At 39.4% G+C, this 27,124-nt stretch overlaps 1 protein-coding gene across 1 annotated transcript; it reads right to left on the bottom strand.

Moving 5' to 3' along the window:
- On the bottom strand, positions 1 to 25,785 carry TRMT11 (tRNA methyltransferase 11 homolog (S. cerevisiae); the record flags this gene model as incomplete). The annotated part of the gene is made up of 12 exons (XM_008936057.1): positions 1 to 571; positions 8,899 to 9,019; positions 12,304 to 12,435; positions 13,142 to 13,214; positions 14,581 to 14,745; positions 15,398 to 15,478; positions 19,451 to 19,607; positions 21,283 to 21,417; positions 22,422 to 22,514; positions 22,607 to 22,688; positions 24,946 to 25,019; positions 25,720 to 25,785. Coding segments are annotated over 12 exons (1,311 nt in total), but the record flags the coding sequence as incomplete, so codon positions are not given.
- Between the last annotated feature and the right edge of the window lie 1,339 nt (positions 25,786 to 27,124).

The raw sequence follows: 27,124 nt of genomic DNA, 5'->3' as shown, positions 1-27,124 counted from the left end.
TCACAACAATCTTTTGTTTTATTGTATACCATTTACAAGAAAACAAAACAAATGAAAATTATCTTCTTAATAAGCAATCCTTGATCACCACCACGTGTTTCAAAAACAGCCAGATGTTCACAGTTTAAGAAGCCAAATAATACTACTACTTTTTGTAAATGTTGATGGTGAAAGAATAATAATGGTTTTAGTCAATCATCATTAGTACTTGAAAGTACTAATTAAATAAGACTCGAAAAACATGAAAATCTGCTATAAACAAAAGCTAATTAAAAAGAACTGCTCTCGACCTGTGTTGTGGGTTTCATCTTGTTTTAAAATTAAAAGCAGTATTTATTTTTCTGAAGCATCCAAATGAATGTTCATATCCAGATGTCCTTACAAAAAAACCCCACGATCTTCATTCTTTCCTCATTTTTTGATCTGTTTATAATATATTTTACTTCTGATTGTCTTTTTCTTCTTTGGCAATCCTCTTTGTCACACCACTGAAATACTTCTCACGGAAAGAATTGTGTCCCCTGTATGGCATATACTGACCCTCCAGCAAGCAGGAATTCTGATCTTGATCCTGAATGGGATCAAAAAGCAAGCATTAGATTTTACAGTAGTACATTCAGCATGTATCAGGTTTCCTTCAGACTTTTGCAAACAATTACAAGCAAGAGTAAAGTTGTTGGTTTTTTTACAATTCAATGGCAAATATTTAAGTCATTAGATTGATTAAAGAATTTCAAAATCAGAATGCTAAGGCTTCCATTAGGATTAACAAGAACATACACAGTCTACTGCAAAGTCTTAACAGTTAACAGAAATTAAAATCCATGTGCAATGGCTTTTCATTTGGCATTGATCAAATACAAGCCATAAACAGATAAGGGGTTTTTTTGGTTGATCTTTTTGTTGTCTGGGGTTGTTTTGTTTAGGGGTTTTTTTTGTTTGTTTGTTTGGTTTTTTTTTTACGTATTCACTCAAGTTTTCATTATTCTACCCTGTACAGCAAAAGAATGCAAGTTGTCAGTACCAGACATATTAAGTTTTAACAGCACTGCACCACTGGAAGTATCTCAGCTAACATCACCAGAATCCAACCATTGCACAAATTATAAGAGCACAGGTACTAAACCACACAAACTTAAAGGAAAATACAGAGAAAAAAATATCATCTGGAGAATTTAATCACTCAGAGGCCTGTGGAAGGCAGATACAAACAGAACACCACCACAAATGACTAAAATGAGCTACTATGGTTTACTGAAGTGCAATCAGAGGATTTTTTTTGTGAGATATTCACATACTTCTGGATGTTAAAGTTGACAGAATAAATCCTTGCACATAATACCTATTTGACATCAGCCAAGAACATAATTTAGAAAATTGGCCCATTATATATACATAGGTCTAGTTCATCATGTGCTGTGGCTTTACACAATTAAAATGCTTGTCAACTCATGTTATCAATACCGTAAAATAAACAATACATCAAACTTTAATCTGAGTGCTAAAGAAAACTGATGACAACTTTTAAAGCTTTTACACTTATGGCTGAAGTCAGTTAACTATGCTCAATAGCAAGACAGAACTGAGATAAGCAGGGTCATACAGAAACAACCAAACTGTGCAAAGAGAAAATAAACCCAAGGATAATAAACCTCTATTCCACTAAATGTTTCTTTTCACCCTTGTTGCGCTAATTTCTGTAAGTCATACAGCAGACAGATTAGCCTTATTTTAAATGTGATAGACCACTGTGGAGCACCTTAGCATAAGCAGCAGGAACGTGGAACTAGATATGTCAGTATTTTCATACTACAGAAGTATTACAACACAAGGATGAACTGAATCCTAGAGGACAGTCTCTCCTTCAAGCTGTTTCGTAGCCACTCCAGGCTTTCACCTAGCAAGACAAACACCTCCTTGCTTTGGATACCATAACACACGTCCTAAAGAAGTGAAACAGAATGTTTTTCAACAAAACAAGCTGTTCATGTCCACATGCAAGTGCCCTCTTCTGGGCACACGGAGATATTCTTGGGAAGTCATTCTCATCTGCTACTCTAGCAGAAACCAGTAGCAGGCCACTGGCTTAAAATTAACTTGCTGAACATTAAGTGCCATGTGGATAACTAACATGTAAAGCATGTACAGCAGTAGCAAAAAATTAGTTCTACTTAAACACTGCACTACTGGAAAACAGCAGGAGAAAATCATAGAATCACACAATGTCTGGGCTGGAAGGGACCTCCAAAGGTCATCTAGTCCAACCCCCCTGCCATAAGCAGGGATACCTCCAACTAGATAAGCTACTCAGAGCTTCATCTAGCCTGAACTTGACTGTCTCCAGGGATGGGGCCTCCACCATCTGTCTGGGCAACCTATTCCAGTGGTCTATCACCCTCATACTGAAGAACTTTTTCTTAACCTCTAACCTGAATCTCCCCTTTTCTAGCTTAAAGCCATTACCCCTCGTCCTGTCACTACAAGCCCTTGTGAATAGTCCCTCCCCTGCTTTCTTGTAGGCCCCTTTCAGGTACTGGAAGGTTGCTATAAGGTCCCTCAGAGCCTTCTCTTCTCCAGGCTGAACAACCTCAACTCCCTCAGCCTGTCCTCACAGGAGAGCTGCTCCAGCCCTATGATCATTTTTGTGGCTCTCCACTGAACACGTTCCAACAGGTCCACATCCTTCTTGTGCTGGGGGCTCCAGAGCTGGACACAGGACTCCAGGTGAGGTCTCACCAGGGCACAGTAAAGACACAGGAGCACATCTCTCAATCTGCTGGCCACACTTCTTTTGATGCAGCCCAGGATGTGATTAGCCTTCTGGGCTGCCGCTGCGCATTGGTGGCCCATGTCCAGCTTCTCATTTACTAGTAACCCCAAGTCTTTCTCCAAAGGACTGCTTTCTAACACATCCTCTCCCACCCTGTATTGGTAATCTTGGTTGCCCCTGCCCAGGTGCAGGACCCTGCACTTGGTCTTGTTGAACCTCATAATGTTCACCTGGGCCCAGCTCTCCAGCCTGTCCAAGTACCTGTGGATGGCCTCTCATCCCTATGGCACATCAACTGCACCACCCAGCTTAGTATCATCAGCAAACTTGCTGAGGGTACACTCAGTGCCACTGTCTGTGTCATTGATGGAGCTGTTAAACAACACTGGTCCCAGTACGGACCCCTGAGGGACACCACTTGTCACTCGCCCAGCTAGACGTTGAGCCATTGACAATGACCTCAGTAAATCCACTGCAGTTGCAGTAAAAGTGCTGTTGTCTTCTGGTCACCTGTGAGAGATTGCCACTTCCAAGATCATTCTCAGGCCAATAATCAACAGGCTTTCAACATGTCCATTGGGGAAAAAAAAAAAAAACACATTTACTATAGGCAGCCAGCAAACAAGGAGGATTTAAGACATGCTCAACTCGCAGTGAGCCTGTACCTCCTTCTCCAGGTGTGCCCTTTTCCTTAGAGTGATCCTGGACAGAGAGACTTATTCTTCCCCTGAATCTGCAGGTCAGAAATCCATCTTTGACCTAAACATACATTTTTATACCTTTGAGATGTGCTTTAATAATAATTCTACGTAATTTACTTGTTTTGAGAAATGGATGGGATATATGACCCTGAAGGATAATGATATATGGGTCAGCAGTATTTCTACATAAAGATTAACCCCCAAAACCTCTAAGAGGTCACACATCTGTACACCATTCATCTTGATTCCTTAAGTAAGAAAATGCTGATTCAGGGTGAGGGGAGGAAAGAAGAAAGGAACTACCCTCCTCTGCCCCCAAGCTGGTTAGGGCAAAGGGAGGATACGATACCTAAGAGAAGAAACTTAAAGCTAAACACAGCTGGAAGAGGAGCATCTGCATTCATCAACTGGAGAGAGGTTTGGTGCATTAGTCCATAGCAGAATTCATTTTGTAAATTCAGGCCTCATCAAAAAGTATGCAAATCGTTGCTCACTAGATCAGAGATCTGCAGTCAGGCACAGGTTTCTTGGGAGAACTTACAAAGCAAGCTCCTGGTCCACATCACAACAGTGCCACCTTCAGAGCTTCCATTCCCTACCTCTCACCTATACAGATGTGGCTGCCCAATAAAGATGGTAATTGCTTTTAAGAAAAATAACAGATTGGGAATTGGTTCTTAAAAAAGAGAAACAAAAGTAAGAAAACCTTGAACTACCCAGAGATGCCACTCACTGTTGACATTTACTACTCAAAATAGTTTTATGGGCAACTGATCCAAGCAAAAGGAATTCTTAGATTTCAGAGACTAATGATATCTGAACAACTTCTAACTTAGGGTATTTTATATCTACACAGGGATCTGAAGGGGTACAATCTGAACACTAGGGATAGGCTGCACTGAACTCTACAGAGATAAGAACCTGTCAAACTTAACCTTCATGAAAAAAAATCGTTGTCCCTACTTGCACTAGAATTTGCTTTGGCATCAGGCAACAGCTCATTTAAGTAAAGAAGCCAGTCAAGCATCCCCAGTTAGGCTCTGTGTTCAATAGCACAAACTGGCAGAATATCCACTCCAAATACTTGACAGGAGTGTTGTGCTGTAAGAGAAGGTCTCTTTTGGAGGGTAGCAGTATCAACTTTCCCTCAAGTGCAGTAACTGTCCAGCACAGTTAATAAAAAAAGGGTGTGGGTTTTTTTTTGTTTGTTTGTTTGTTTGTTTTTGTTTGTTTTTTTTTTTTTTTAAGGCAAGAGAAAGGAAAATTCAGGGAATGGAGTTGAGTTGGACCACAGTTGAGTTGCTTGTGATATCCCCACTAGGGATGAGTAGCCTTTTTCACTGATTCCCTTTGAAACAGACAGATAGTTTTCAAGGCATAAAGCTTGTAATTGGTTTTTCAGCACAAAACAGTGAGACTTCCCAAGAAATAATTTCCAAGACTGATCAGCAATGATCATCCTATTTGGCACTTAGTCAGCCCTTTTCCACAGTCTGACCGTGCTACCAAGAAGATAAAGACTTCTTCCCTTATTTGTAGAACTCAGAACTAAAGATGGTGGGTAATCCCTGGTCCTTCTTTATCATCATCCTCAGTTCTCACTTTGAATAATTTAGTTGCAAATAACAGTTACTACACAAAACTTTTGGTATTAATTGTTTTATGACAACTTCTGTGACAACTCTCGCCAAAATTCATGCTACCAAATTGCTTCTAGCTAATTTGAGTTTTCAACTCAACACTTCTTTCTTCTAAAAACAACAGTAAAAAAAGGTGTTACAGATTTCCAATAAATAAGGAAAGAGGTGGAAGAAAGAGGAGGAAGCTTAGAGGTAACAAGAAAACTTTGTTTTTCTTGAAATCTTGGCAGGTATTAAGTGATACTATTAAGTGATGAATCTAGCATGCCTCAAGTTCAGCTCCAGGGCAATTACCCACATTCAGTTTCTGTTTAAAAAAAATATCCCAAACCTTATTACAGCTTCCTACCACTCTACAGCTGGTGCTGGACAGTAGCTACAGAAACCACTTGTACTAAAGTCTCACAGCTATAAACAGCATGGAGCAGATTTCAAATCAGAAACAAGAGGGTCATATCCAGGAACAGACACTGCCAAATTCAGTAGGAAAAATTCTACACCAGTAGCAACTTTGGAGTGACAGTGTGATGTGGAATTGCCAGACCCATTCAGTGGGGTGGACCTGCATGCACAATGCTCCAGAGTCCTTCCATGGGCAGTCATATGCTCACAGTCCTTCAGTCAGGTATTCTGTTTCCTCTCACTACATAATTTCGAGGTGTCTCTCTTAACCCCTGTCAATTACAGATCTCTCCTCCAATGTTTTTTTTAAGAAGTCCGGAACAGAAACTTCAGAACTAGGTGGCATTTACCAGCCAAACAGAAACCATATATTTCTGTAAGGCACCCAGAAGAGGAACAAAACAACAAATTTAGCAGTAGCTGAAACGCTTCAGCATGAGGAAATCAACAAGCCTAAGAAAGCCAGAGATATTACTGTAAAGAGAGGTAACACCAAACAACCCTACAGTTAAACACTGCCTCCCCTTCTGAAAACAGCTGCTTGATGACCTGAGAGAGATTCCCAAGAATCCTTGTGGCAGTAATAATGCTGTTAAGTTTTCATACTCCAATTTCCCTAATGAGTAACCACTTACCACTTTTTTGACATTTAAATAAAAATTATGACAATTCAGATATCGGTGGAACAGTTTGTGACCTTTTAACCTTACGTAACTATTTTTTAAGGCTTTGAAAAATAAATTGGCACAATGGAAAGTATGTTTTCACTTGATTTGGGCTAGAAGGATTCAAACCTCCTCTGACCTAAAGCAGAAGGCTGGACTCCTGCTAGATCACAGTTGACAGACAATTACAACACAAATCCACTTGCTAACAGCTTCTCATTCTTCCCCTACCACTGTATTTCAGTTCTCACATATGAATGCCTGCAGTCTTTGGAGAGCTGAAGGTGTTTCTACTGCTTCAAAAACACCTCCCTTCACAGTTCAATAAGGGTAGACTCACACACAATCCTGCCCACCGTAATAGTAATTAGAAAGTTTTATTTCAGGTTTAGAGAGATACTGCGGGGATCCACATCCATTTAATTCCAGAAGAAGGGACACTAATGTCCCTGGAAAAAAGTAATACATCTGGCTAGTAAACACTCACCTCTTATCACTTCTGCTTTGTTTCTCCCCCATTCCATACCCTGGTTCTTCACTTCTCTAATTCTTCTGCCTTCAAAGTTTTAGAAGGCTTTCAGAAGTTGCTAACTGGCTACTGCTAGCTGCCCTCTACAAAATGGTCTTCACTCACTCTTAATACAATGACTAGAATTTAAGACTGGGGAGAAGGAGAGTTACTAATGACCACCATGTTTGCCCAAAAGACAACAACATGCACGTGCTGGGTAAGTCTACTCACATCAACACCATGTTCAGTAAGAAATCTTTTCCAGTTAGCACAATTTAATCATTAACTCCAATAGAAAAGGCTGGATGCTTACAAGACAGCAAGTTATACAACACCTTTTGTGTGGTTTCTAATCCGATGTTTACGATTAACTATGACAGCTCAATACTTCCACCAGACATACTCACTTCTGACATCCACTCAGGTCTCCTTCATGTTACAAGCACAATCAAACTGTACCACTAACTTCACATTCAGAAACTGACTGAATCCTTCTCCATTTAAGAGTTTAGAGTGTTACTAGTGACAATGAATTTGTTGTAAAATATACAATTCATTATTGGTAGCAAACACTGGGGAAACCAAAGGACTGCATGACGACACTACATGCTTTGTAAAGCTTCTTAGCCACTTTTGATTACTACACTAAGCTAAATTAAAAGACATTTGTGAGCACCCTACAAACCAGTTTAATAAAGCAGACAGGAACTGTTGGGAAACAAACGCTTGTATAGTCATAAAAATTCACTCTCTCATTTGGGAAAAGGAAAACTGGCCAAAGGTCCAACTATTGAATTTTATGATCCTATCTGGTGACCCAGAAGTATCCAATTCAAAGACTGTTGAGGATATTAAGACAGGAAAAACATGTTGCAGGTAAAGGACACCAAGGTAGGGAAATCTTAGATACAGAGACACCAAACAACAAGACCCTAAACCAAGCAGGCAATAGCTAAGGAGATGTTATGTATTCTGTTATTTGGACAAGTTTTGTATCATCAGAAGCAGTACGTGGGTTCTGGTATCTTTAAATTATCTAAAAGATATCTGGAGTTCCAAGTGTAAGCACCTGCACGGTTTTATCTAAGCAGTAAGCCTGCCAACTAGACTCAGGTGCTCAGAGGTAAGCACTTCCAGACATGAACCTGCCAAGGCTTGTACTGAAGAACAATATCTTCAGAAGGGTGGATATATTTTTTAAATTAGAACATGGCATCCTACAGCACTTGGCAGCAATAAAACTCCTGAAGAAAACCTCCATGAACACCCTGAGACATGCATGTCAAAAACTTCTATAATTTACCTTCTTGATTTGCTACTGGTGGAGTTGGCAGCTCTGGCTTTAAACACAGACAGTGTTTTAGAAAACCCCTCAGCTGTTTCTTGAGAATCTCGGTCATCCTTCTCATTACAAATGCAGCCCTGAAACCCTGCTGTGATACCTGTACAAGCACCATGCAGACACAGCAGTCTATCTCCTGTCGTTCAAAAGAGCTCCCCCAGCTGACAAGGAATGACCTAAAAATGCTCCCCATTTGTGTGTTTTCATTAAGAATTTGCTTCACCTGTCTTTAGCATCTCTTTTAGCAGTACTAGAACAGAAAGGAGACCTGAGTGCAATACTCCCTGGTGGCAATGCCTTGGGAGAGGCTCTCGGCATGCCCCAAAACAAAAGCCAGTGTGCTTCACTGTACTTATATCACAGCTACAATATTACTTCAAAAGCTAAAAAGGTACCACTCTAAAAATGAAGTAATTGTAATTAGTATTTGTTAATTGTACCGCAAAACCCACAAAGGCATTTAGTATTTACTTGGATATGAAATTACACTTTGGAATGAATGAGAATTTAGGCATTTATCTCTGTGGACAAAATTCAGAGAGTTCAGTTTTCCAAGCAAAGCACGTGCAGCTTTCACAAGTCACCGTACATTCAAAAGCCCCTTTCACACTATTAAGTGGCTTGCTCAGGATAAGAAATTATCAAAAACTGAGGAGAGAAAAGGAAAAGACCAAAACCAGAACAATCCCTTAAATAAACTACCAACTTTGTTTGAAAGAAGTGTGTGGCAATTTTACAAAAGCTCTAACTCTCATCATAAAAAAACTCAACTGTGAGAGAAATAAGGATCGAATGCTAAACAGCACAAACTCTTCATGAATGCAGTAGCTACTATTGTATACAATCTAATCAAGAATTCAGGCCTACCTTGAATTCTTTCACCTTCTCCATGGTTATCAGGCGCCTTGATGTGTGGCTGGAAAGCATCTGCTCACAGTTGCTAATAAGTTTCAGGCACGGGTGACAGGGAATGATATCTTCTGTGTATCTGGAAGAAATAAACATTCATAAAGCTGTAAGCTCATGCACTGCAAGACTTGCAGTTGAAGCAAAATTCATACGGATTCTTCACAAAATGGCTTACACTAGAAAGTTGCTATGCACTTTAACCGGATTTAAAAAAACTCAGGTATTGGTGCTCCAGAGTTTATATATCATATATTCCAACCATCTTGTGATGTAAGTTTGTGTGTGGGTCTCTATAATGTGAAGTTTTATTTATTCTACACACTTTTCAACATGTATCTACGTGGTGCTAATGTATGCACGCAGGCCTGCCTTTACCATATCAAGAAGAAAATATCTCAGCCAAACAGGAGTAATAACTTAGCCAATCAGAGCTGTGATTTTGAAAATATATTCCACAGACAACACAACGTTCTAGGAACAAGACACTTAACTCCAGCTCCCTAGAAGGAGACCACTGCACTCCAGCTCCAAATCGTATTAAACCAGCTCTTATTATACAGTGACGTGCCTGGACTTAGAATTTGGAGTTAAAGAATTACCACATGTAATTATACTTTTTCTAAAAGGAAGGAAAAAAAATCCATTTCTTTTAACATTAGATGGTAGCAACACTTTTGCTTTTGGCTTGCAATTAAATCCCTTCTATAGAAGCAGGCAGTCAGAGTGTTTTAAATACTCCAACTCATAAGCATACTATCTTCTACAGAAACAGCTTTCTCTAGATTGCTTTCAATCCTTCTGTTTCTCCAAATGCTGAAAGAGGAATTTAAGGATTTAAGCATTCTGTGTGCCACTACAGAAGCAAAAAGTACTGACCTAGCTAATATGAGATCAGACATCTTTCCTATACACTGAAATAACTGTTATTTAGTCTCAGGTTTTGTAATATGCTTTTCTGTAATAGCTACTACAACAGATAATAAAGAAAATGGTGTATGGTATAGTCAGTGACTATGATTTCATACAAAATGATTGCTCTCATGATTCCCCAATGCTTGGGAGTCAACAGAAGTCAGATATTAGGAAGCAGAACTAAACTTTCACACCTATCACCTGAACTTAAAATATACAAAGGAAGAGCTTCATATTTTTCTTGTAAAGTGGATTTTCTGAAAGCAATTTACCAAGTAAACGTATTCTTCTAGGAGAAAGAAAAGTCAAATGTAAGACAACTCAAAATAGGAACTTTCCAGGTGCTGTTGGAAACCTTTAACATTTCTTAAAGGTAACAGTGAGCTATTAAACAAGTAATACAGTACCAAATACATACTTGTAAATAGGCAAAAACTCAAACAGCACTGCCTCTTTGCATTGTTCCAAGCTTCCAGATCACAAAACAACCTTTCAGTTACTTCTCATGTGTGGAAATCAAGTCAGTACTGCTGCTAGGTGAAGTTGAAGCATGCTTTTGACAAAGGAGAATCAAATAAATTCTCAACTGGTTTTCCTATTACACAAGACTTTTGATGCATCTAGTACCATCAAACTGCCTCTTTCTCTTACAAAGGTAGGCATTCTGCCACAACATCTTAAAAGTTTCTCTTCACAACCATGTGAAAGCCTGACTGCAAAGGAATTAAAAGAATTCAGACTCAACAATGATTTCAATGTCAGATTGAAAGAGTAAACTTTGGACTGAGATTCTATCTTGCACAGGGAGAGATCATTATCACTTTGTTAAAAAGCCTCATCTGTTAGCATTAATGCATATATTTCTACATTCTTTCAGGTAAAACTCAGAACATTATCAAATAAGAAATATAGTAGCAGTGGTTTTGACAGACATCCATTTTCATATTGTTTTAATTTAAGGCAATACACAAGGGTCTCAAATAACACAAGAAGCTGATGGCAGGTGTTGCCCAGCTATATTTGATAACACAACATATTAGTAGATAGTCTCTTATCTCCTCCCCAACATATTTGCTTTAATGTTGTTCCTGTGTTCACCGTTACAGCTGAAAATAAAATGACTATATGAGCATTCTGTGCTAATACAGTGACTGCAGCATTTCAATTCATAGCAGTACGTACAAATTCACTTTTTAAGAGGCAACCCAGCTACAGCTTAAGAGAGCTGGCCTCCCCAAACCAGCAACTAAAGTAGAACTAGGCTGTGCAGTGCTCAGTGACCTAAAGTTAAACACTTTATACTGCTGTAGTGAAGAAGCATGCTCTTGCAGACAAAAAGCTCTGATATCTTGACAAACATAACAAACTCAATTATTCCAAATGGAGTTTTCCGACATGGAAATCTAAGAATTCACAAACACACAGTCTCAGGGTTAAGCATGTACAGGCAGACATTTTGAACAATCACCTATAATGTTGTAAATGTCATTTATTGTTTTGTTTGTGAATAGTCTTACAAGAAAAAAAGCCTAAGATACCAATTTTATCATTAAAAAAATGAAACCTACTAAGTGCACTATTGTGTTATTGCAGCATGTAACAGAAAAGGCTCCTTTTGATTTCCAAACTAGTGTATGATAATTTTATGTAGGACTGTCACAAGCCATTTCCATGGTGAAACCAGGGACAACAACCACTTTATATATTAGTATACTTTGACTGCTTGTAGAAACATGAAACAGCTGCCATGTATCAAGTCCCCATTTTACTGTGAAACAGTTTTGCAAAAAAAAAAAAAAAGGAAAAAAACAGAACAAGGAAACAAAACAAAAAATCCCTCAAAATGTTGTCCAAGATGGTGAAGTAAGATATGCAAGCATGCCCTGCGCCTTTTAAATTCATTTGTAATTCCAGGCTGCATTATTGGGCTGGCAGCATCCTGCAGTCTCTGCTGGCCTCTCTCGTCCTTGACAGGGTTGCTCCCCTAGGCTTCCTGCCTCTCACTGCCATCTCTTGGACACTTGACTTTGGATTTCTCAAAAGAAAGCTAGTAGTGCCAAACCCCAAAGAGCCAAGAATGTTCTCTTACAAGACCTCGTCATGCACCTCTATCAACTAAACACGTAAGAGCCTCGCTCCTACTATCTCAGGAATCTCTCTGCACCTTGAAAGTCTCATCTTCTATGCTTAAACTTCAACCCCTTGGATATGCATTTACAAGGACCATGGAGGTTTTTCTTTTTTGGGTATCAGTCAGGAATTATCTCCATGCAAACCCCTTATTTCAACATCTGCTTTCTCTGGGTGTGAAGTTTTAAACCATGCAGTCTGAGCACTACTCTTGAGCAGCAGCTCTGTGGAAGCCCCAGCTGTGCCGTGCCCCAGAAGGCAGGCGAGTGAGAGGGCAGGGCCTGCAGCGACACACCGCATACCAGACCCACGAGTACGTACTCGGGCTTGTACACGGGCAGCCAGAAGACCAATCGCCCGCCCATCACCAGGTACTCTGCCGCAAACTTCAACAGGTCACAGAAGATGTCACTGAGATGGTAGCTGGACGAAACGAAGATGTGGTTTTCTGTGCTAAACAAAAAAATGTACAAGTGTAAAAATCACAGCTGCATTTTTAATAATAATAAAAATCCTTAACAATAAAAAAAACCCACACCACGAAATGGCTGAGATTTGCCAAACTACCGAGGACAATCCAGGAGTACAACTCTTCCTGTGAGGAACGGGACTTCCCAAATTCCCCTGCTGGCTCTTAAAGCTATCATTTTTAGCGCTTGTGGAAGTCAGAGAAGTACAAGCATGTTTGGAACAGTTATTTGGCACAGCATCTTGTTTAAGGGCAGTTGAGAGTAAAAGGAAGAAGACAAGGGATGCTGGGCAGCGGAGAAGCCATGAGTTGTTTCTAAAGAGAAAGGAACAGTGGAAATCCAAGAAAAAAGGTTAAAGTAAAATAGAAGTATTCCATTTTAGACCGATTTTGTAGCTTGCAAGGACTGACAGGAACTTTTTGAGAATAGGAAACACAAGGTAGTGGTGCTTCACAGAGATAAGAACTAGAATTTGAAACCTGAACACATGCAAATAATAAGCAAAGAAAACAAAACCAAGAGGATCTCCAGAAGTGACAAACTAGTTTGACAAACAAAATAAAGAGGGATTGTCTTCTTTAATTATTGTGACTATCATTTTTTGGTTGGCTGTCAGCAAGATTCCAATGCTGAAACTGAGTTTCCACTAAGGCAGTTACATTCTACAACAGAGAAAACAGCTCACTTACCTTCTTTCAGCTGACTTAACCGTTTCCTTCTGTGAACCTGTTCTGCGAGTAGCTTCTCTGATACCATATGGTGCTATATAAAGCAAATGCAAAATGCAGAGGTCAGTTTTCCTGATGTCCAAGTAATATACAATTATACATACACAACAGTGCACAAGCTGTGGCTTCTATAAAGATAAAACAAAGAAAAGCTTTTACAAAATAAAATGCAGAAAGGGTAATTTATTCAAGATCTATTAAAAGTTTCTTTTTCCAAAGGGTTACTTTAAAACTGTTTCAGAGGAAGCCCTTCAGCTGTAAGAGGCTTCTAGCAGCCTTAGACATCTGCTACACTATGAAGGACAATGCTTTTCTGTTTTATTCAAAAGTTATTTCCCGCATTTCTAATATGTAACAAATAATTCCAACCCTCTTAACAGACACAAACTTCTCTCTCCTCTATAGCACTTAGCTCTCTTAACATGGAATTGTTTATATTGGAATTGTTTGCCAACACATTATGCAAATGGTAATTCTCACACAGACAGGTAAGAGGAGTCAGAAATGTCTCTCATACATTTTTCCATATTTCTAATAGCATAACATACTTCTCATGTTCAATATCATTTTTTGTGAGAGTTGTTTCAGCATCATGAAAGCACTAGTTTTACTATTTTGTAAATGCAGAAGAGTTATGATTTAGAACTGAGTTTGCAGATTGCGTCACATTAATATTCTACATTGACTTACTGCCAAATAGGCCAAATAAAAATTAGCAGGCAACCCACAAAGAAAAGTCAAACTCCTAATTAACATGAAGGTGTCATCATAAAAGCCAACACTAGAGATCAGAAATCACTAGAGATTGCTGTATCGAGGTCTTCCATTTATTCCCTTAGCCTCCACTCCCCCTCATGCATGACAAATGGTGTTAAGTAGAAAGGTTTCTGTGAAGTGGAGGATCCTTTCAAACTACTAGTACTTAAGTGTATCAGAAATGCATTAAAATATCTCTTTGGAAGCTTTCCAGTAAGCACTTAACATCTCCAGAAGTCCATCAGAGCTTCATGGCAGACTTCAGTGTGTTGCAGATCAAGTCCTAACAGCAGCAGCATGGACCATTCTGATAAGTCTCCGTGCATCAATAAAGTTATACCTTCTCTGAATGAGACTTCTTTGAAGGATGATTTTCAGACATATTGATTTCTACTGGTGAAAACAATATTCTCTCCATAGAAGAAAGTATTATTGCCAGCTCTGTTACACAAATTTATAACATCTTTAAAATAAACGCAGCGATGTCAAGTGCAGATCCAGCTTCCACAGTGCTGCTCTCAACAGTCATCTTTTGTGATATGGAAACTGCAGAACTCACAGTAAATCAATGTGCATAGGAACAGACATGGGCAACCACCTCTTAGTCACTGTTATTAGGCAACAAGAAGCATTGGCAAGCTTACGGTCCGTGATGATGGCATCGAAGAGCATCCCCTTCCGCCAGATGGGCCTAGAGGAGTCAGACACCAGAGCATCAAGGTAATACTTCTCCAGACCATACTGACAGAGATTGGCTCTGATGTTTTCATCTGGCCCTCTCCACTTCTGGTTTTTTCTGCTTGCCTTCCCTGAGGCAGAGGCGAGGCATGGAACAGAGAATAAAGCACACTCAACAACAAACTGTTTTGTAGGAAAAGCTTCATATATTCTATCATTTAATTTAAAGGAAAAGAATTAAGCGTCACATACAAAGCCAGAGTTTATCTCCTGCCTCATCCTACTCACTGTCACAACTACTTATGAATAAGTTTACAAATAGCAAGAAATAATTAAACTAGATGAGAGTTCTGCTGCACCATCTATATAGGATGCCACAGAATACATTTATAAAAATGCTTGTAAGATGTCCTCACTATCCATCAGTCATAATTCTGTCCAGTAAGTCAGATATAATTTGCACTGCAGTTTTTTAAAGAGCAGCAAGATTAGACTTCCTAAGCTACATTACAAGAAGCTTCCCATACCACAGGCTTAAAGAGCACACAGCTGTTGTAATTATTTTGAACTTTGTTTTGGTTTTCATTGTTTCTTCTGCTAAAAATTTCCTCTGTAAAAAGCAAGAGAATAGCTTCACTAGGACATGCGTAAATTGGTCAATAAAAATAAGCATAACCACATAAATCCTGTGAGGATTACTGCTGCTTTGGAACCCACTAAGTAGCATCCACCACCATCAGGATTCTTACATTTCAGTGTGGCTCAGAAAAATATGTAACATACCTAATCCATGGATTGTGTTGTAATCTATATCAGTACCACACACATATGCTCCGAAGTGTGCTGAGGAGATTAGAAGGCCACCTATACAGGGAAGAAGAGGGGAAAAGTATGAACTGCTGTCATAAATGTTATCTGCGTTAGGATTTTTTTTCTCAGGAACTTCAGGAGTTTACAACAGTAGCACACTAAACTCAAGATTAAAAAAAAAAGAAAGAAAAAGCCCAATTAAAACTACAAACCAGTTAGAATCACTATGCAACTACAATCAGATGTAATAACACTAAGTTCCGTGTCTGCTATACCCGATTCTCCTTATTTTGCTATGCCCTGGGTCACTCCTTATCTCTGGAGACTGTTCTTAGGAGTTTGTTTATGGTTTTCTGTATTTCAAGGCAATAAGATCCCTTAATCATTACATGAATCAAAAGTTTTAGTTCTACTTTGCAAGGAGCAGAATTTCAAAATGTTGGCAAACAATTTGAAAATCATCACCAAAAAAATGGCAATTCTACCATGCCTGTTCTCAAAGTCAGTTTCCTTGATTGTGCCTAAAGTCAAACTTCTTGTGTAACATAGCTGTTCCCGAGTAAGAAGCAAGAGCAAAGAACCTTATGCATGTATCTGCAACATAAACAGCAACATCAAGAAAGTTTCTGTGATTGTTTCGCAGTGTGAAAGTTCTATACAGATGTATTTTTTCTATATGCTGCCTATTTTGTCAGTACATGTATTAACATACTCATCCTGCAATAAAACTAATTCTCTTAATCATTACACTTGTGATCTGCTTTCCTAACTAAAAAAATACCTACCAAAAAAACAAACGTGATTTCCCCTTGCAACTGGGTAGTGGTTGAACAGCCCAGAGAAAAGAGCAAATGACTTTCTCTCTTCAACAGCCTCAAAATATAAAAAAAAAAAAAAAAAAAAAGCAGCAGATTACCAAGGCACTGCGTTGTAGAGTTGTTAGTAAGGAGGTGCGTAACTCAACAGAATGGTTTAAAACAGAACAGTGACAGGGAGAGAACAGGGCTGTGAACCCCACACGACTGCTTTTGGATACAAACAGTCCTGCTAGGGTAACAGGGATGGCTGCTGCAGGACAAGATGTGGAGCAGCACAGGGAGGGAGGCACAGGCTGCCTGTGCAAGTGAGTGACAGCAGCTCTCCCACTCACCAGCAGTGCGCAGAGGAGCATCTCAGGTGGCTTCGTGGCCCTGCACCACCCACTCAGCACCACCAGACCCCTAACGTGCACCCCATGTGCAGGCTAAACACCTCATCTCAGAGCACTAGAAAACTCCCACACCTTATGCTAACAAACTATCAAAACTGAAAGTGAGGAAGAAAGAAAAAAAAAAATTCCTCTGCTTTTTCTTGTGAAATGGATCAGGGAAAAGCAAGGTTACTCACCCCAGAGGAGTCACCCATTTCCCTTCTCGGCTGCAATCCCTCAGAACAGATGGGCAGTACCTCCAGAGGGTCAAGACAAATTTAGCTAGCCCTGACCCCAAGTATGGCATACCACCCAGTCCTATAAAAAGAGTAAGAAGAAAGTACTTTGCCCATCTAAGAATGTTTTTTAATCACAGGGAAAAACAAAACAAAAAAGTTAGGAAAACATGAACTTACAGCTTTTAATAAATCTCAGCTGGAACTAGTTCAATTGTGTTCACACAGAAGTACATGACTAAATACTCCAATAGGGCCAGCCCTTACACCTACTGTATCAAACAGATGTATACAAAGAGTTAATCAGAGAATCACCAAGTTCCCTGATGACTGTTAGCAGAATTATGATGGCACAGACCTTCACACCTTTCTAACACACAGTTTCCTCCATCCCTTCAGCACAGATGAGGGTCTAGTCATACCACTATCTTCTGGGATGTCTAAGAAAAAATTTCTGTCATTTGCAATTATGCAGTATCACAAATTGGCAAAGGGAAAGTAGGTACAAATGCCTTCCAAAGGTACAAACTAGAAGATTACTGAGATAACCTGAACAGATTGTCTAGAATGAAGTACAAAGTATTCAGTTAAAGACTTGATTTATTCTTCCAGGAACCTCCAGCCTTCCTTCTGCTCAACACTGAGGAATCAGTATCTAAACAGTTAATGGAAGTTACATTTTACAACTCAAAACCCGTCCTGGCCACTCCAGTTTTGCTTTACAAAAAAGGGGAAGCGAGTCTCCTAAGCCAGCCTAGTCAAAAGTATTTTTTACTCCACAGATGCATTCCAATTGTCCCCTCTCACGCTACAGTGGAACCAAGAAAGATATGCAAATTGTACAAAAAAAGAAATCTCAACTGCCATTTCTTCAAAATAGTCTTCAAATCCTGAATATATGCTCTTTCCAAACCCAGCAGCTCAAACCCACGCACCGCATCACTTGCAACTCTGCATTACTTCCCAAGACTCCAGTGGCAGGGCACTGCTGCACTGACAGTCTTGAAAATCCTCTGAAGGACCTCAAGAGTCAACTGATATTCCTGGGGCTTAACCACTGAAAGCACGTGCAGAAGCCACTATTGAGTTGTTTAGCCATAAATATACTTTACTGACAAATGGCATGCCACAGAGTACCTCCAGGGTCCCTCTGTACATTTAATCTCAAGCCTGTACATTACAGATGTTTAGTGCAATAAACCCACAAAATTTGCAAGTCAAATCATTAGGCAGTTTGGGGAGAATTCTGTCTGTTGCTCTTTGAACTGAAATGCGACTTAACATTTTTAAAAAAACTCTATAGCTTCACCACTTCTGTGTGATTTCTTCTTCCTCTAACTTTACTCTTTTTTTTCCCCCCTCTTCAATTTTCACTCCCAAGAGAATGAACACTCTCAGAGAATTTTTTACAATTTAGGTTTAGCAGATTTTTGTAAAAAGTCACAAAACTATAGACATTGAAATGAAACAAACTGCTTAGAGATGAAGTAAAGGAAACTCCTCAACTTTTCAAAGAATACTACCCATCTGCAAGGAACACAAGCACAAGGAGGAGGAGGAGGATATTTCATAAGACATCATTATACACACAAAAAAAAAATCAGGTTGTATATGACCAAAAATTTAAGACAAAAACATGCAGTTCACTAAAACTGTGAATGAACTGGGATGAAGAAGCCATGTGCTAATAAGAATTTGCCTTGCTAGTGACCCTGTAGTGTTGTCTTCTCTCTTCCTAGCTTTGCTGCAGTGATTTCTGAAGTGAATTCTCTTCATCCTCCCCCTAATGTCAGTATTTTTAATTGCATGTGCCTCACGTGGTCTTGATCAAAGCTTAACAGAATCCATGTCAGAAACACAGCCTTTGTTACACTTTTGAAGAAAAGTACTACAGGTAGCTTAACACAATACACTCTTGTACAATTAAATGGCACAACCTGACATGATACATCTTCTATTTTATCTACAAACCAGCTGAGTTTCCCTTATATGTAAAAAATGCTTCTATGCCACACAGTAATAATGGAATAAAAGCTCCCCCTCCTGGCTTAACTTGGAAAAGTTCAGCTGGGGATGAATACATAGTATGAAGAATATTATCCTGAAGACATGACAGTACAAGGAACTATCACTATTTAATGTTATGACCTAACTATTGCCGTGTTGTGTTCTATGCCCAGAAGTGCCCTCAGCACTCCTCTAAATAGCCACTTCCAAAAATGCTGCTCCTCCTAACACTCTGAAAGTGGCTGCAGGGAGGGCTCTAGCCATATTTCAGCTCTTAGTCACTTCGGATCTTAAGCAGTCCATTACATGCATGAATTGGTGTTTAAGCCACGTTACATAAAATAATAGAGTGAAGCCAGACTTGTCAGAAGTGTAAAATAAACTGTTTACATCTTCTTAAGTTGGTCTCCTTCCCCCAAAACACCTTTCAGGTTAACAAAGCATTCATTTTATAATCACCATTTTGGTTCTGGAATCATCTCAATTATCAGCTGAGCACCATAAGCTGCTGTGCCAGGCAAATGTATGGTGTGGGCAGTAACACCATCTCCCAGTTTTTCCCACCAGTAGAAGAAATTAAAAATATATACATACCTGTTCCAACAAATGGATCATACACAAGATCATTGGGTTTTACTCTCCCATGGTTGGCCATAATGAAAGACAGGCAGGCATCCATGCTAGTATTTCCAATAAAGTGTCTCTTTTTTACACTGTAGGACTCGATAAGTTCTCTTTGGCCATCTGCAATCTGTCAAAACATTTAAAATTCTTGTCAGATCTTAGATACAAGATATAAGCAAAAAGGTTAACAGATACCATCCAATAAACAGGTAACTATTTCTTAACATATGACTTTTATTCCTGCCATCTGAAAATATGACAGATTTCTTTGCAAGCAACAGATATCTTAGTTCAACACAGAAATTTTTCAAGACTGAGGTCAAAAATATATAAAAAAATAGAGGGAAAATTCTTCTGAAGAAAATAGAGCAACTTTTTTTATTATTGTACATATCAGAAAAAAAAAAAAAAATCCCGGCAATTCAGAGTTAAAAAGAATTTCAAAATGAGGAGTAGAAATGCATGTGTCTATGTATATATGCCTATATGTACATATGCCTATATACATAGACACCTGCATACTTAAAGTCACACAATTTCCATCTTCATCGGCTTTTATGCCACACTCAAAAAAATCTAAATTTAGGATAGCATTAGATTCAGAATTTACTGGAAAACCGAACAAAGACCAAATGCTAACATTTTTACATCAGACTTCCAAAATATGTTGAAGAGGACCAAAGCAGTCTGGCAGAAAACAAGTTCAAAAGCTCCTCCAACACTATCCCCCAGCTCCGGTCAGTATCAGTCTTACTGGGTAAACAACACAGACTTGCTTATTTTTTTCAGGTTGGTTTATTAATTTTTAAATACTTCAGGAATCCAGAACAGATGTGACAACAGCTGCAACATTCTTCAGTATTGCCACAACCCAGGGTGCTTTCACATTAATCCCAGGCATGGAGAATGCTCACAGGCACTACCAGATCACTTGCATCTCTAACTTCTCTGAACACAGGCCCCCAGCCGCAGCTGTACAACCTCAGCAGTGGTTCCCCCTCCCTCCCTCCAACTGCCCTTTGTCCCAGGACACTGCAAGCAAATATTCCCATCAGTGGCTGGTGTCATTCTGGTAGATGTCCTTTGGAAAGCCACTTTTGCCTCTCCGTAAATAAAAGACCAAATCATATTTCCTCAGGATACCCTCATCATGCAGCAGGTTTGGAGTGCATACACCCAACAGGCAAGAATGCTTGCAGTAAAGGCCTCAGATGACAAGTTCCAGACAGTTTTTGAAGGTGTTTCCTGCAGTACACAGCACTGCACTGTCAGTGTCCCCGGGGCAAGCATCCACCTGCTGACGTCCAAAGCCTCAGGGATCAGGCTGCACTGTTCTGTGGAGGTGCCCATCAGCACCACCTGATGCATTCAGAGGATGCTTCAGCAGGGCTCATGCAATTCAGCAGGGCCACAAGCAATCTATGGTTCCTGTAAATCTTTCTTCATGTCTGAAACAAGCTCCTGGTGCTTTCAGCTCCACCTGAACCCACCATAACGTAACACACCACAAAGCTGTGCAGTCTCACTGCTGTGTTCAGTTCCCTCAGTAGAGGGCAAGACAAGGTGTGTTCCCTGATACAAATTAAATTTTTTTCCACCTCTAAACAGATCAATTATTCTGGCTTTTTTCCTAGTCACAGTAAGAATTGAAGATTTGCCTCAGTGTATTATGCAGTGATAGATTCAGCAATAATTACATTGTCTGCTTCCATTAAAACTCAACATAATTTTTTACATTTAAATTGAAGAACACTTTGTGAAAATACAAGCTCACAAGAACTGAAGCAAGTGTACTCACGCACCCATCTACCAAAATACAGATGAAAGGGCTCTTCTGGAGCATTATTAGGGTCCATTCCATAATCTTCTAAAATCCAGAATATGTGTTCTGGATTCTTTAAATTTACTTTTCCTTTGAATGGCAGAAATTCAAGGGCCTGTATAATAAAGAAAAAGTTTAAAAAAAACAAAGGGGTAAATTTTTCAAATACACATCTCACAAAAAAATGAAAAAAGAAATCAAAAAAGAAACCACAATTCCACTTGTGAGAAATCACACATTAGTACTAAAAGTAAATTCTCAATTTTCTCTGGATTTCTGAAATGCCTTTCTTAGCTCAAATATTTAAAGATTAATCAGGAACCACAGCATTTTTTATTAACTGAACAGAACCCAACTTTAGAGGAAATTAACTGTGCATATTAATCATGCAATTTTCAAGTTATAAACACAACACTGATGATCAACAACTGGTTTTAAAATTTCAGTGATATGCAGCTACACCAATTTACATACTCAGCATTATTTCATGTACACAAAAACTGAACAAAGTGAAAAGGGTAGCTATTATTAATACAGATAATTCAGTCTCTCTAAATGAAATAAATAGGATAAATAGCTCCTCAGATAGAATGTGGAAGAGCAAAAAATTAGCAGTGGTTTAGAAAGCTTCCCAATGAAAATACTGATACAGTTAGGAGGAGAGCACAAGTGCAGTCAAGAGCATAAGGACAGAACAGGAAACAAGCACACAATCCACAGCTTGCAACTGGAGTCATTCGTTCCACATTCCATAACAAAAAATGCCTAATAAGAAAATGAAGTAACAGGTTTTTCCAAAAATCCAGCTTCTGACTCTAGCCACTTGAATCTTACTAGTTTGAGGCAATATGTTTCAGTTTTGCCACCACGCTAGGCTGAAATCAGCAGCAATATTTGTCTTTGCATATGCCTCACACAGTTTGTTTGGGAAAAAAAATCATGAGTTTTGAGGAAATGTTAATTTGGACACATAGATCTCATTTAGAGCTGATAAGACATAAGCTGTAAACTGATTTAAGATCTTCAGGAAACCCAAATTTAAATACACTGATAGCATGGAATAAGAACAACATGAATAGATTAAATTAAACGTCGGGGATTTCTTAAATATCTACTTACATCTATTTTTTCTATTTTCTGTGCCTGGGTCAGTGTTTTATTAAATGTATGAATATGTACTTTGTAAGTAGAGTCTGCCTGTAGATATGGAAGCTGAAAAAAAGGCAGACACTTTCATTAGTACAGCTGTAGTGCTATTCATTGTGATTAAGGAACCACGTTACCCAGATGCTTTACACACATACCATCTTGTGCTCTGGATAGTTCCTCAAAGATGCATAGAGCTCCCCTGCAGATCTTCCATGTCCCCACAGTTCAAATATAGACCTAAAATGACAACGTTTTTGAGATCACAGTCATATGAGGGGGGGGGAAGAATGATAAAATGCCTTGCAGATACTTACTCCTTTTAACCTTCTTGGTGAATGTATTTAGGCTTTGCTTCATGGAGTATTGAAGTGCCATATTTAACTCTCAGCACATGCTTATGTTTTGTTCTTAGCAGAGACACACTTATTTTTAACCCCAAGGTGATACTTTGATGATGCTTTTTTATTTGGTATCATACACTAAAGGGTAAAGTTCAGTCTTAGTACCCTTGGATATCACCAGACCTTTTTCTAGCACACAGTTATACTAACAAATGAGAGAAAATTCACTTGTATCTACCAGTTTGATGGGGTAAGCAAAGGCTGAAAAAGGTCAGGAACAGACTTTTAAAGTGCTTGGCCACTCTGAAGTTAACACCAATTGTGAAACAGTAACATCCTACATATAATAACACAATCAGAGGTTCTGTGCCATTTTAAGATGTGGTTATGATGTTTGGCATTTTCAGATGTTTAAACACTATGGTGTTATCTTATACTTTTTTGTTGTCTGTGCCCATATTGGTGGCTTTTAAGAAAAGCATTGCCTTGGAAGACGAGAGAAAGGATGCTGCTGCAATGAAGGCACAACACCATATCATAAACCTTTCCCCCAGCATTCAAATATCCCAACAAAGTGGCCTTTCCATATCAAAGAAGAAAAATCCTTGTAGTACATGAATCCCAGTGTCACCGCATATATTGCTAGACATTTAGATGTGCATTTGCAACAACCATAAATACAGTCTTTAAGACTGCCACGTAGTACCTAACCAAAGATGGCTCCTGAAGCAAAATCTTCAAAATGTACAAAGGTTTAGCTCACTTAAACAAAAATAAGAGACACTGCATCTTGCTAAGCGACAACAGCATATACCAAGGCCCAGTGGTAAGCTATTTTGTTCAAGGACGCCTTTTCTGAATTACTTAAAGCTACATTTCTAATCTGCACTTACCCTGAAAAAAGTAGAGTGTCTTATTTTTTTCCTAAAGCACCTGATTCATTTACTGTGAGAATTTAAACTATATTTATAGACAGAGCAGTGAAAATGCTGACAGCATAGTCTGTACTAGGGAGAACCAAATACTCATCTTTGAGTTTTATTCAGTCGTTGGGGAAGCTCTTATAATATCTTCAGGCCCACTTCTGACTTTTACACTTATATAGGTATTGGAAAAAAAAACCAAACACACAAAGTGCTGGAGATATTCTATTTAGATAAATGTATGCTTAAGTTTTTAATACTCTTTAGCATTGCAATGGAGATGCCCCAGCAATCTTACTCTAAAACTAGCACACCACCAGTAGCAGACCACGAAAAAACAGTGCACCACCATGCTGTCCACGTAAAACAAGCATGGATTAGGTGAAAGCACAGCGTATGGAACCTCTGCAAGCTGTTTTGTCATGTTTTACTTCCTCAGTTGCCTACAGCTGCTTTTTGAAGTGCAGTACAGTTTATCCCCATTGGAAACATACTAACATAAGGACAATTCTGTATACATGGGGTTTCTTTAGGTAAGAGTGCACAACCCAAGACATTGTAGATACAGCTGAACACCGCACACAAGCAGCACTCAACAGGGACCACACAAAGCTCTGCAGAGGTGCCGGTTCGCAGGACAGCACAGACATCACAAATTTAGCATGGTCAGAGATTCATAGCACAGCTGAGCTGCTTCTCATCCTGAACCATGCCTCCAAGTTTTCTCTCAAGCCTCACTCGAAAGTATGTTATGCAGATGCTTCCAAAAAGGACCAAAAGCCACTGGAACAGCTCCTCTCTGGCACACTCCTGTGCTCTTGAGTTTTCTAGAAAGACCTCTGCTGCAGTGATCTAGGCTGAAGGCTCAGATACCAGCACTAGGAGGGTGACACAAGCAATCACTACCTTCCCCTTCCAAACTTAATTTTCAGTTTTTATGTACCACTGGTTTTATCTTTTAAGGCCATACAGATCTGAAAACAGGAAACTAATTAACATTATTCAAAGTGACACAACAAGACAAGTACTGGCTCTGCAGTACGGAATTCCTTTTCAGGACCCTGTGTTGATCGTACACTAAGAGGGCTGGCATGTTCCATCATCAGCCCTACAGGCTCCAGTAATGCCTCCTCAATTCTAGAGGTAATTAGAGACTGTTTATTTGCCATAATATAGCAAAACAACTTTCCACCATCTACGTTATCACCTGCAAGACTTTTCACCTCTTACTTTGCACATACTGTCCGCTTCATAAGTCCCCGTGCCATCTCTTCTGAAGGAATACTGAGAATCCAAAATGGAGACTGAAATACAGAGAAGTGATGTAAATATGTGGCTGGAGGATGTCATATAAATTACACAACTAAACAATTCTATAGCATGATAAAGATAAAAAAACACCTGTAAAGTGTACAGAGAACATGAGGATAAAATATTTAAGGTAAAACTGTATACTCAGATCTAATGTCTGAGAAATTTTATTTGACTTTTCATTTTCCCCACTGTACCTTTGACTTGGTAAAATACTATTTGTTTAATGCTTCTCCAGACTATTCATCCTCTAAAGACTAAAAACGTCTTCTTACATCCAAGTGGTAACTAAACCTCTGTAACATTCTGTGTCTAAGCACTGAGACCAGAACCACACAGCTTCCCAGCTTCGCTCTTCTAGATACACTGCCTCACTGATTTAAAGGCAAACACCAAATCCAAACTGGTGCTGAATGTTTTCATGGTTTGGCTATTCTGCAAAGAAAAGCCTCCCAGCAGATGGCACTGCTTCTCTTCACACTGTTAAATGAAGAACTGAGGTGCAGTTTGTGCATCTTTTACTCAGTTAGAAGCCTCTACTGAAATACTGAATTGGTCTTTTCTTGAATATTATTTTATTTTCCTAGGAAATTTCAGAAGTTATTCAAGCTACCTGCATTTAATAAAAATATTGTAAAGAACATACTTGTATATCATACACACACTCAAGTAAAATATCTGGTCCTCACTTACATTTACACAAATTTCCCGCTCACCACTGAATTGTCCACCATAAAGCGAGAGCAAAGATGTAATTTCCTAAAGAAAAAATACAAAAGGTCAGGCTCTAGGAGTAATAACTATGTTTTAAAGAAAAAAAAAAAAAACAGGCAGCATAACAAATTCTAATGTAGACAGTAACCTCTAGGTATTCTGAACAAAATGTTAGAGATAGCAACAGAAGAAAGAATGCTGTTTATTACTGACTCACTGTGGGAACTGACAGTGAAACACTGTTAGAGTACTTGCTCTAGACACATCACCAGCTTCATTGCCCTTCTCTGGGCCCACTCCAGCACCTCCATGTCTTTCAGCACGGAAGTGCCAAAACTGAACATAGTACTCAAGGTGGGGCCTCACCAGTGCCGAGTAGAAGGGGCCCTTTCATCGTGATCTTCACTATTCAGTCCTACACTCTCCCAATAGTCCCCTTACAATATTATTCTATATATTCTTATAAGAGTGTCTTAGACACTCTTTTGGCTAATTTGTGTAAAAGTGATGTCTTACTAGTAACAGCCCGACTGAGGGCTGGGCCCAGCACTGAGCATCAATTCCTTTTCTACTACCTCTCTGCTTTACAGGCACCTCAACAGCTTTCTTCAATTGGTGTCTTTTACAGAGAAACCTAAATCTAAGAATATAAACTGAACATGCAAACCAGCAAATTTCCAATAAACAAGCTAGTCATAATTAAAAAGAAAGTAATAAAAAGGCTTTTGAACTGAAACGAGAGGAAAACACCGGGGATGTTTCTTGTGCAGCCTCTTCCCTACAAAAGACACACCCCAGTTTCTGAATGTTAATGACATAAGAACAAGAAGCAAACTTTTATATTGGTTTAGATTTGAAGTGAGCAGGTAAATAAAAAGATTACCATAAGGTATCCTAAAAACGGAGGAACAGAACCACAACATAACACCAGGACGTGGCTTAGTGTGACATTACCCCATTCATTCCCTTCTCAGCGCCACCGCGGCGACACGGAGGAGGCTCGAGACAAGGACATCAGCCAAGGCCTCGAGACCCCCGTTCGTCCGAGACCACCCCCCAGGCCCCACGACTCGAGAAGCCCCGTCCCCGCTGCTCCCCACAAAACGGAGCTATCAGCCCCCTCCTGCCTCAGGCAGCTCCCCCGACACCTGGGGCGGAGAAGGCCTAGCCTGTCGCCAGCGCGGCACCAACCATTCACGTACCCACTTCACGCCGGCAAGAGCAGCTACGTAGTTTTAAAAGTCACCGAAACAAAACCTTATAAACACTTCTGTAAACCCATTTTTCTCTCCGAATTTCTATCTCTTATCTGGAGCCACAAGTACGTTGCCAGCTACCTCTCCTAGCTCCAAAAGCTCTTGAAAGCAGCAAGGAAAGCGCTGCC

Source organism: Merops nubicus, unplaced genomic scaffold, assembly GCF_000691845.1.
Source record: "Merops nubicus isolate BGI_N331 unplaced genomic scaffold, ASM69184v1 scaffold3430, whole genome shotgun sequence".
Taxonomy (NCBI): domain Eukaryota; kingdom Metazoa; phylum Chordata; class Aves; order Coraciiformes; family Meropidae; genus Merops; species Merops nubicus.
Note: the sequence above shows the minus strand (reverse complement) of the source record. Positions and strands in the feature narration are given on the sequence as shown.